This window comes from Ceratotherium simum, chromosome 16 (genome assembly GCF_057802395.1).
Source record: "Ceratotherium simum simum isolate JZ-2026a chromosome 16, ASM5780239v1, whole genome shotgun sequence".
Classification (NCBI taxonomy): domain Eukaryota; kingdom Metazoa; phylum Chordata; class Mammalia; order Perissodactyla; family Rhinocerotidae; genus Ceratotherium; species Ceratotherium simum.
The window spans coordinates 38,394,113-38,406,736 of NC_141915.1; the positions used below are offsets into that span (position 1 = coordinate 38,394,113).

Consider the following 12,624-nt stretch of genomic DNA (forward strand, 5'->3'; position numbering starts at 1 on the left):
AGATGGGCATGGATGTTAGCCGAGGGCCAGTCTTCCTCAGCAAAAAAAGAGGAGGAATGGCAGATGTTAGCACAGGGCCGATCTCCTTACAAAGATAAAATAAATAAAATAATAAAAATAATAAAAACCCTACACTGAATTTAAGTGTTCTCTACCGACAACAAAGCTTGCCTTGATATGCTTAGCTAAGATGCTTCCATCTTTCTTCACAGTTAAAGAAATTAAATAATCTCTCTTTCATTTACCAAACTATTGTTTTAAAGTTGGCACTTATTCAAAGTCTACTGAAGGATCTATTCCTCTAACTTAAAATCACAGCAGTTTGATCTCACTTACAATCAACTGAACATAAGTAGTTCTCAGCAATACTATGCTCAACTGCTATTTACTTTTTTTGTCTTTCCATGGACAAGACAATTTAAGAAAAAATTCATGAAATAAATATTGCCAGGGCTTAAAATGTTATTTGTACGCTTCTTTTCAGTATAATGTAAAGGAGAGAGAAAACAACAATACAAAATGTAAATAAAAGGTCAAGTTTCTAACTTATATCAAATGAGAAGATTTTCTAAAAGGAAGTCTCAGAGTAGTAGAGACTAACCAATAAACCATTTTGACAAGGAATGTCAAGATGAAGTCAAAAGTAAAAAGTAATGCAGCTCCAATATTAATATACTTGAGAGTCATGCCAAACTTGATAACTTTTTATTTTTTATTTTTTGAGGAAGATCAGCCCTGAGCTAACATCCATGTCAATCCTCCTCTTTTTTTGCTGAGGAAGACTGGCCCTGAGCTAACATCTGTGCCCATCTTCCTCCACTTTTATGTGGGACGCCACCACAGCATGGCCTGACAAGCAGTGCATCAGTGCACGCCCAGGATCTGAACCCTGAGTGCCAGCAGCAGAGCAGCACTTAACCACTATGTTACGGGGCTGGCCCCAAACTTGATAACTTTTTAAAATGCAGCTTATGTGGGAACAAGATTTCAGGCCAAAACTGATTACTCAGTTTAATCCTTATTGCAATTACAAGGTCTAAAATAGTCCTCTCTCTCTCTTTTTTTTTTTTTTTGGTGAAGATTGGCCCTGAGATAAAATCTGTTGCCAATCTTCCTCTTTTTGCTGAGGAAGACCGGCTCTGAGCTAATATCTGTGCCCATCTTTCTCTATTTTATATGTGGGATGCCGCCACAGCATGGTTTGATGAGCAGAGCATCAGTCCGCACCCGAGATTTAAATCTGCGAACCCTGGGCCACCGAAGTAGAGTGCGCGAATAGTTCTCATTTTAAAGATGCAAACTGAGTTCCCACACCTTCTATACCATGCTTCTCTTTAACATATTCTTCTCCTGTAATTAATTCCATCATCTAGCTTCTAACTTTCACATTCTATCTCATAAAGTAAATACTTTTCTCTCAATTATGAGGAAGATTTATTATCTCAATTTTAACTTATAGTTCAAGAGGGGAAAAAAAAAACTTTACGAAAACCACATATGAACTAAGCCCCCTTGATGAACCTTTTAACTTTTAAAATAACTCTTCAGCTTTGTATGCATGGTATTATGTTCATTTTACACTTATGAAAATGTGATCTGCCTAAGTTCACAAAATAAGCTAATGTTTGAAGTAGAATTAAAATTGTGACATTTCCTTTATTTCATAGTACAGTCAGATTACACTATGCAAATATTTCCCATGAACATCTAAAGAATTTTCCTATTTCTAAAGTAACATTGATAGCTTAACCTGAAAATGTATATATATTACACACAGGCAAAAGCATGCACAAATAATACATATCATACACAGACAGAGACAGCGAACTAAAATGGAAAACAGCTCTTACCTTCATCTCCCTCTGGTGCATATGAAGCTGTAATAATGTCAATATCAGCACAATTCATCACAATCTGATTGGTTGCCTGCCTCACCTAAGGGGAAAAAAAACCCAGCAATGTCAGAAATAGCCTAGATTAATAACATGTACATCTTCATCTTGGCCTAATGTATGTCACAGGCAATTTTTTTAACCCAGACACCACTAAAACCTAGACTGAGTATTTATGCATCAATGGTAGAAATAAATGAGTAGTTTTTTTTTTTTAATTTTTTGTTTATTGCAGTAACATTGGTTTATAACATTGTATAAATTTCAGGTGTACATCATTAAATGAGTAGTTTTAAGTAATCCAAAGCAATTCACATTTTCCAAATTACATTAAAAGCAATAATAAATACTTAAGTATTTCACAGAATTTAAACATCTGGCCAATGAGCTAAATAAAAGCAATTTTTTTCTACTTAAACCTTGATATAAGACAACAATTAAAATTTTTTTAATTTCAAAAAATGTTTCCTAACTAAAAATTTTTTGAAATTAAAACATTTCTTATGTTGCAATTAATTATGTATTTTCACCTGCACATCAAATCCATCAATAAGGCCTACTGTAGGGACAGAGGAAGAAAGCGAATATATCATAAACTATGTCAAAACTCCATAAAACACTCTTTAAACTTTTTCTTTTCCCAAAGAAACATTTTGGATATAACAGACACTAATGATTTACCACCAAGATTAAATAAACTTTTAAGACTTTTGTCTTACTTGCTTTGGATCCAAAAAAATAAAATTTAGATATAATGAAATCCCTTTCTTCTCTTCCTCATTCCCTAGAGACAAAGGCTAATGTATATCTTTCTCCTGTATGTTTAGTACTTTTGCTACATATATCAAGATCAGCAAACAATGTTTTTAATTTTACACAAATGGTATCAAAGTGTATGTAACCTTTTGCAACCTGCTTTTTTTCATTTAACATTGTTTCTGAGATGGGTAAATGCTGATAGACATTGATCTAATTCATTAATTTTAACTCCTGCACATATATACCACAGTTATTTATCCATTTCCTTCCTGAAGGAAGTTAGGTTATTTCCACTTTTTTGTTATTTAAAATAGTACTGTATGCATCTGAAACTAATAGGATATTGTACATCAATTATACTTCAATTAAAAAAAATAAAATGGTACTATAATAAATATCTTGGTCCACATTTTCTTGTGCGCACGTTTTCTTTACCAAGAATTACCAAAATTGTTCTCCAGAGTAGTTTCAATTGACACTCCCATGAGCAAAGAATAAAGAAATCCCACTTTCAGCATCCTCCAAAAAACTTTAAAATTTTTGACAATCTGATAGGTACTAAACGGTATTCCATGGTTGTTTTTGGTGAAGAAGATTCGCTCTGAGCTAACATCTGTTGCCAACCTTCCTCTATTTCATATGTGGGTCACCGCCTTAGCACGGCTGATGAATGGTGTAGGTCTGCACCCAGGATCTGAACCCAAGAACCCAGGCCACCAAAGCAGAAGGCAATGGACTTAACCACTATGCCACGGGGCCGGCCTTCCATTGTTTTTTAATTAGAATTTCTCTGCTTACCAGTAACATTGGTTACTAAGTATCTTTTCTTTTTCCTTTTTTTTTTTTTTCTTGTGAGGAAGATCAGCCCTGAGCTAACATCTGCCAATCCTCCTCTTTTTGCTGAGGAAGACTGGCCCTAGGCTAACATCCATGCCCATCTTCCTCCACTTTATATGGGATGCCGCCACAGCATGGCTTGCCAAGCAATGCGTGGGTGCACCCGGGATCCGAACCGGCGAACCCTGGGCCGCCACAGCCAAGCGCGCACACTTAACCACTTGCACCACCGGGCCGGCCCCGCTTTTTTTTTTTTTTTTGCCATTAAGTTTTTCCTCTGCAAACTGCTCGTTCATATATCTTACCCATTTTTCAATTTGGTTGTAACCTTGTTTTAAGAGATGTGAGGCATTAAACAAAACTTCAAATTCATTTTCAGACATTTGAATGGTCTAAATCTAAAATAACAAAAATACAGATGCCCTAGTATACGGTGATGGACAAACAAAAATGTACAACCCAAAATTTCACAATGTTATAAACTATTAAAACATCAATAAAAAAAAAAAATACAGATGCCCTAAATCACAAACAAATGCCTACAGAGGCCAGCCAAGCAGGTGAGTGCAGTAGGCCAGGTAAAGGCTATGCACAAGCCCACCGAGGAAGGAGGAAGTAGCCATTTCTTGGAACCAACTAATTATCGCTATACTGAAAAGCAGACTTAGTGTCAACAGATCTTCCCATTTAAAAACAAAGCCACAAATTCAGATTTCATGTGCAATCTCTCAATTTTTAAATTATGGCAACTAATTCAAAATTTTCAAAAACACTGTGTAGACCAAACAAAACCCATGTGTAGGTCAACAGTGCCTTGAGATCACTGAACAGACCACAGAACTAGGTAAGGACACAGGAGTAACATAATATCTGTAGGAAAAAGCAATACCTAAGGGTAATCATCTTATTAATAAAAATACATAAACATGATTAATTTTAAACTAAAATTACTTGACCTAAATTACAGATAGCATGTTATTAGGCCTGTAACAAACTGTCAAAATCTCTAACACATAAAGTGAAACTATTTCGGCTCATTTAAAAAAAAAAAAAAATCCTTCTCATAAATCTTCCTGTTTCTAAACAAAAATGTCATGTAATGAACTTTTCTTTTTTATTTATTTATTTTTTAATTTTATTAATTATTATTTTTTTCCCTCCAAAGCCCCAGTAGATAGTTGTACGTATAGTTGCACATCCTTCTAGTTGCTGTATGTGGGACGTGGCCTCAGCATGGCCGGAGAAGCAGTGTGTTGGTGCACACCCAGGATCTGAACCCGGGCCGCCAGTAGCGGAGCACGTGCACTTAACCGCTAAGCCACGGGGCAGGCCCTCTTTTTTATTTTGTAAGTGGTAATATTCCTTCACACTATTTATTTCACCAGAACATAACTAAACAGCACTAAAACTTTTACATCCCAATTGGCCGTTTATAGCACATTTGAACAAAAAGAAAAAATCTCTTTGCCTATTCATAAACTGACTTAAAAAAAAATTCAGAAACACAGAGAAATGAATCACTTACTGGGGTGTGCTCCAAAGGGTAAAATGAATAAAAACCTTCCAGAATTTGAAGTTTATGCCAACAGAGTAGTAACAGTGGTTCAGTTATGGGTCTTAATCTTTATAGGCAACCATATTTTCATCCATCAACATCTGCAGTGAATTTAATGGTAGCCAAGCAGTTAATCTACCAATGTCAAGATACCTGTACAACACTACTTATGCCAAATGACACTTATCTTACTACTACTGTTAACATTCTAAGGGAAAGTATTTGTGTACTTCGGAAAGACACAATGCACAACGTCCAGTACGCTGTACAACATCCAGGCCATGTAACAATACAAAAACATTTCAATTCCTCCTGTGTTTAGGGAAAACCCACCTGTTTATACTAATGAATTAAGCTGCTTGTTGAATAGCTACTAATTTTGTTTTGTTTTGTTTTCAGAATACTGCCATTTCTGGAAGACTGGGAGGGAAGAACCAAAGGAACAAAAATACTTAATAATAGAACTCCACTCAAATTTTAAAAACCAGACAGTATATTCTAGCTCATATCAGAGATGCACTTTAGACAACAGGACAATCCGTAGAAAGTGCTTGTTTTAGAATTTAGTGCCTGATACATAGTAATCACTTAATAGATGTCATTATTAAGATACACACACAGAGACCAAGAGTAAATGTGCTCTAATCATAAAGATGTTACTCTGAATATCAACTAACAGTATTCACCTAATAGTTTATATAGTGCCTGATCAGAATGATATAAAATTTAAGAACTATGTGCTGCATTATATAGCATTTTGGATATCAGCATATATTTACTGCAAGGAAGGTAATTTAAAATATTCGTGTGGACTGAAGCATATGCTTAAGTGCTTGACTACCACACTCTAACATTGGTCTTTTTTTTGTGTGTGTGTGTGAGGAAGATCAGCCTTGAGCTAACAACTATGCCAATCCTCCTCTTTTTGCTGAGGAAGACCCGCCCTGAGCTAACATCTATCGCCAATCCTCCTCCTTTTTTCTTTTTCCCCTTTTTCTCCCCAAAGCCCCAGTAGATAGTTGTATGTCATAGTTGCACATCCTTCTAGTTGCTGTATGTGGGATGCCGCCTCAGCATGGCCAGAGAAGCGGTGCGTCCGTGTGCGCCTGGGATCCGAACCCAGGCCTCCAGTAGCGGAGCACGTGCACTTAACCGCTAAGCCACGGGGCCAGCCCCTAACACTGGTCTTTTTGATGCTTTCCCAACAGTAATACTGACCTGATGATTCAGTATGTGATTTTTCATATATTAACATCATCATGTTAGTGAATATTACTACCTGTGTGTTCCGCTATCAAAATACAGGTAATAATTCAAAGGAATTTCAGAATTAAGATCTTCAATTTCCAAGCTTAAAACAGAAGCAAAATGTTAAAGGTGGCATATAAACTATGTTGATAACAAGCTCCTTTTCAACTCTTCCATTTGACACTATTAAAGAACGGAATGTTAGTGTATCCTTTGTTTCAAACCCAGGGTGAAGTCTTGGAGTCCCACAGTCTGCACTTCAACTGAACCAAACGCTTAAGTAATGGCTCTACTGAAGAGGCAGCTCGACCACTGGGAAAAATTTTACAGCGGAGGTTTCCTTTGAGCTAGGAAGGCAGCAATCTAAGACCATTTTTTCCCTGAATGTGTCATTACTACAATCACTCAGGAATACACCTTACATGTACTACACTAAGACTTAAGAGGTTTTTTCCTGATTGCCAAAGTCCTGAGATTTTAGTAAAAGGAAATTTCCAGTGTGACAATTCCAAATACCAGTCAGTATGAAGCCTGAAGTCACTTTGCCTAACAAGCAATTTCATCGTTAAAATTTTGTAATAATCATTGCCTTTGTGGAATAGGGCTATAATTTCTAAAGACAATAAGGAGCAAATAATTAGTAAACAAAAATTGAGCCAAGTTTTCTAACAAAAGAGACACTGAAAAGAGCAAGTTGTGGAAAGTCAAACATAATAAGTACCATTCACGTAAAAATTTTAAACAGAATATTGCTATTTATTGTTCGTGGATACTTACACATGCAATAAAACTTTATTTATTTATTTATTTTGTGAGGAAGATCAGCCCTGAGCTAACATCCATGCTAATCCTCCTCTTTTTGCTGAGGAAGACCAGCTCTGAGCTAACATCTATTGCCAATCCTCCTCCTTTTTTTCTCCAAAGCCCCAGTAGATAGTTGTATGTCATAGCTGCACGTCCTTCTAGGCACCGTATGTGGGACGCGGCCTCAGCATGGCCAGAGAAGTGGTGCGTTGGTGCACGCCCCGGATCCGAACCCGGGCCACCAGTAGCGGAGCGCGCGCACTTAACCGCTAAGACATGGGGCCGGCCCTGCAATAAGACTTTAAAACTAAACGTAGGAATAATATTCACCTACCTAAAGAGAGAAGTCACCTCTGGGAGTGGGGGGTGGGAAGAGATGGAAATGGGCTTTAAATGGTATCTGTGACATTTTGTTTCCCAAAAAACATCAGGCAAAGTCCGAAGCAAATGGGGCAAAACGTTAATACCTGCTAAACATTACTATCTGCTAAGTGCTGGGTTACTTTTCTGTATTTCTAAAATACTTCCTAATTTAAAATAAAATTTTAAAATGATTACAAGTAGCCAAATAAACTGAGAACTACATACTTGTATGGTGTTCAAAATGGAATCTCCGAAATCTAGAGAACTCATCTCAGTTAACAACAAAACAGCTATCAGAAGACTCAGTCCTTTGCCACTGACTCACATCCAGATTAGAATAAGATTTACTTGACAATAAGAACAGGCTCATTTACGTAGCAAAGTTCAGAGAAGTTTTATAGATAATTTACTACTCAAGACCACATTTATCCAGGTTGTACTGGACAATATCAATTATCCAAAACCAGGAAGTTAAAAAAAAAAAAAAAAAAAAAAAAAACACCTGTATGAAAAGCCAGAATGGATGATGATACAAAGTCCATACAATAAAGCTCATACCCTTCACTCAGAAGAGAATCCGTCAAATCCTCACTTAGAAATTTCTTTTTAAGCTCAAACAAGCTTGTTTATCTGGTTACTTAGACCTCTTCAGATCAAGTTCAGTAAAATAGAAGAGGGAAGAAATTGCACAATAGGCAGCAACAAGGCACAATAAGCAGCCAGAAGTAATAACCTGAGAGTAAGGAAACCAAGCAAAAAAACTTTAAAGAACAGACATGAAACTAATAAATGATATAGTACATAGTTTTGTGTAATCTATGGTTATGAGTATCAATGACAGATGTTCAGAATAATGTCCAGTATTTTAAAAAAGAAGAAGAAAAGAAACAAATCAAGATCATGAGGAATCATAGAGTTTAAAAACATAATACATTTGGGGCCACCTGGGGCCAGCCCGGTGGCACAAGTGGTTAAGTGCACGCGCTCTGCTGCGGCGGCCCGGGGTTCGCCAGTTCGGATCCCGGGTGCGCACCAACGCACTGCTTGTCAAGCCATGCTGTGGCAGCGTCCCATATAAAGTGGAGGAAGATGGGCACGGATGTTAGCCCAGGGCCAGTCTTCCTCAGCAAAAAAAAAGAGGAGGATTGGCAGATGTTAGCACAGGGCTGATCTCCTCACAAACAAAAAAAACATAATACATTTTAGGAATATTTCCATCCAAATCAGTAAATACGTTTTAAAGTCTAAGTGCCTCAAAGGGTAAGCATCATTTATCTGGAAAATTCACTGCAAAATTCACTTCCAGACATTAGATAAAGCTCAATATACAAGTTTCTTATACTTGTTTCCTCATAGATATTTCAAGAAACAGAATAGAAAATCTGAACAAATTCAATTCCTTGTCACCAATCTTTCAATTTAATTTCTTAAGACCATTTAGTGATCTAGCACAACGCTGGACAAATTGTTAATTTTATCATTTTTTTAAAGTAATAAAAAACTACCAAAATGACTGCATAGAAAACACGCAAAATTTGGGCAGAAAATTCCATAACAGGGTTGACAATAACATCCATTTGGGTGCCAAGTTTTGGCCTGCCAAATAAACTACTATATCTGTAACTCTCCTGTAAGTGCCAATTTAGTCATCACCAACATGAATATTTTGTTGGCGGAGGCCAAGGATTATCTAATATATCCTGACTTCTGGCTTTGTAGGATGAAGTTAATTTCTCTGGCACAGGTAAAATATTTCCATAAGAGAAAGTCCAATTACTGTATAAACCACTATATGCTCATAACCAGGAACTGCAGCCACTCACATAAACTTGTAATCTATTTTTTAATTAATTATCCACAAAACAAGAGAGTTAGAATAGCTACAAAAATCTGTTACTCTCAAATATCCTAACGTAAAGGGAGCGCAAAGTGAATGTCCCATTTCTCTAGGCCCGTGATAACACATTTTCAAGTCCTGCTGAATCAGACCACACTCACTTATGTAAAAGACAATTACTTTTTAAATCAGTGCGCATTGACTAATTTCTTCACCTTCCCAGGAGCCCACACGCCAGGCTAGGTTAAAAATCCACTAAGTTTCTAATATGTAACCTGTACAAATACTCTGGGCTTATCATAAAATTTTGCAACTAAAGCAACCAAGCAACTTGCATACTTCGTGTAATGTGATTCCAACCATTAGGAAACTGATCCAATACCAGTTATAAATCTAGGTTTCTAGAGATATAATTTTGTCCACATTTTTTGATTTCCACAATAAAATACTACTTAATGCCACAATTTAAACGTATTGCTCCAATTCATGGATTTCAAAAACATTAATATATACTTTTTACTAATGTTAACTTTTTACTAATGTTAACTCCTCTTTACACTTCCAAGGGTGGCAGTAGGTACAATTAAAAAGTCCAATTATCCTTTAATGAAACCTGTTAGAATTCACTATCATGCCTTCTTTCAGCTGGGTTGCCACCTAGCCTGAATAGAATTGATGAAAAGAAATGATTTGAAAAGCTCCTGTTACTAAAAAAGATTCATTTATTTCCTTCTATCAGATTAAAAAGTCCCTGCTAATATCTAGTACATTACCACGTGCTTCCTCAATGGCCCAAACCAGTCTTCCACATATTTCTCATCTCTTTGGAAAAACATGTAGAAAAGGGGTAAGGAGAAGCATGTCACTGTTTGTTGTTCTATCCTAACACTTAAATAAAACTGTCACTTCCTAACAAAATCATCACTTAAAAATCTTCATCGACAACTCTTTTCTGAAAAATTTCCCTAAATGTGTACACCTCCCAAAATTATCAATTCATTATGCCAACGAATGGGGTAAAGAAAGAAATGATTTTTTTAATGTTAGTCTTTTCACATAATGCGAACTCATTCATCGTTAGGTTCCTCTTCCCGCAGGTTTGCCAAGTCACAAGACACTACTGTTTACAATCCCTCCCACCTGCCCCCTGCCAATATATATCAAACACTCTAGTCACTTGGCTTAAACAAACACAGTCTCCCAAATAACCGTCTCAAATACGAATTTAGACCCAAGATGTACTCATTCTGATTCATATTCTTAATGGAAAATTTTTAAATCATCTGACTTGCACAGGGATAAGTTTTGCCTTTTGATGCAGCCAAACCCTGGAGCCCTCACGCTTTCACACAAGCGCCCCAAATCTGACAGTATGCTTCTTAATTCTACACTTTTAGACGTATTTTCAATCTGAGTAGACACTCGGCTTTCAAAGACAACTGCCAACTTTCAATTCCTTCGAACACTGGTCTACATTTCTTTCATTTCACTGCTACATACCCTGTTCTTTAAGGTTGAGGGCTATTGATTTTTCTCCCGACTGCAGTAGGAAAAGAAATGAAACAAAATGTTTACCATCATTCTTTTTTAAAGATAACTACTAAACAGTTCCCATTCTTCATTACAGACTTCACATAATACATCATATAACATGGTATCATTAATGTCTATTGTTCAGGACCTTTGTAGGACATCAATACTAATGGTCTCCAAAATCAAATAATACTTCAGAAAATGTTGGGCGGGGGGGGCGGAGCATGATTCACCAAAAACTGCAATGAAGAGTAATGGAATATTTTCACCAATGGTATGCTAAAACTAATAGCTTCTTTCAGAGGAGGGTACTGCTAAGCAACCATCGCTGTAGCAATAAATCCACCTGCTTCAAAAGCTGCAAAGCTAGGAAGACAGGAGGAAAAGCAGAGATGGGGTCCTCCTTCAGCTTCACTAGAGGTTAGGAGAGAACAAAGTCACTGCTGCACTGTCACTTGAGGGGAAGAGGAAGGGGGAGGGGGGGCAGATCATCTTGGAAACCCAGCCCCTGGGTTGTAGCAGGCGGGGAGAACTCAGCAAGGCTGCCTGGGATTAACATTCTCCTTCTCACCCTCTCCCCCCTTCTAGAATCTCCCCTCCTCGCTAACGCGCGGCGGCTGAGTCCCTGATGACCGCCCCTTCCCATGTGTCCTCCGTGGGGCGTAGGAAGAACCGCAGAAAAGAACTGAGTCAGGAGGTGGAGACACAGCGTGGACTCCGATGCCCCTCCGGCCTCCCCCAACACCCGCCACCTCTCCCAGAACCCCATCACGCCCGGAAGGGCCAGGGGTCGGAGGGAAGCCCACACAGGTGTGCTCGCCCCGGAAGGGCGCACGAGCCGGGCCCGCCGGCGCCCGCGGCGCTCCCCGGGCCCCAGCCCCGCGGGGCAGAGCCCCCCAGCCCGGGGGCCCCGCAGCCACCCCGAGGGGCGCGCCCGTGCCCGAGCGGGCCTCCCCAGCTCCGGGCCCGCGGTGCCCAGGCCCGCCCGCCCTCCCGGCCAGGCCCCCAGCCCAGCCCGCGGGCGCGGCCTAACTGCTGGCCCGGCAGCTCGCCCCCGGCGCCCGAGGGTCGCCGTACCTGGGCGGCGGCCTCCAGCTTGCCCTCGAAGGTGAAGTCCAGCAAGTCGGGCTTGAGGCACAGGCTGTAGTTGATGGGGGAGACGTCGGCAGGCAGCCGCTCGAAGGGCCTCTTCTCCGGCATCGCGGCGAGGCCCAGGCTGTGGAGGCGGCGGCGGGAGGAGCGGCTGAGGAGGAGAAGGAGGAGGGGAGGAGGCGGAGGGCCGAGGAAGAGCAGGCGGCGAGCGAGGGAGGGGGCGGCGGCTGCCAGCCACATCCACCGAGCCCGGGCGACCGCCAGAGGACAGCGACCGGGCAGCCTGGGGGGCGGGGGCGAGATCCAGCCGGAGCGCAGGGGCCGGGAGGGAGGCAGTGCGGGCGGGCGGGCGGCGGGCTGGGTGCCTACGGGGAGGGGGGCGGAGGGGAGGGAAGGGGAGGAGGGCCTGCAGGGAGGGAGGGAGGCGGCGGCGGCAGCTGCGTGCGCGCCCCCGCCGGCCGGGCGCGCCCCCGCCGGTGTGTGCGCGCGCGCCGGGGCAGGGGGCGGAGCGGCGAGGGCGCGGCCGGCGGGGCGGGAGGGTGCGGGGTCGCGGGCGCGAGCTGGGGGCGGGAGGCGGCCCCCGGCGCTGCACCTGTCGGCGGCGCCTGGGAGAGCGGGCGGCCTGCGAGCCCCAGGGAGCCCGGAAAGGTTTGAGAAGCAGAGGGAAAGGCGTGAGGGGGCCCCTCCGAGCTGTCTTTGGAAAT

At 40.8% G+C, this 12,624-nt stretch overlaps 1 protein-coding gene across 1 annotated transcript in view; it reads right to left on the reverse strand.

Moving 5' to 3' along the window:
- Positions 1-12,264, reverse strand: part of NPEPPS (aminopeptidase puromycin sensitive) — an 86,856-nt gene extending 74,592 nt beyond the window's left edge. The window contains exons 1-2 of the mRNA XM_087441056.1: positions 11,906-12,264; positions 1,851-1,935 (exon numbers count right to left, since the gene is read on the reverse strand). Coding sequence (XP_087297182.1) covers positions 1,851-1,935; positions 11,906-12,160 — 340 coding nt within the window. The 5' untranslated portion in view covers positions 12,161-12,264. The remainder of the gene's footprint in view (positions 1-1,850; positions 1,936-11,905) is intronic.
- Between the last annotated feature and the right edge of the window lie 360 nt (positions 12,265-12,624).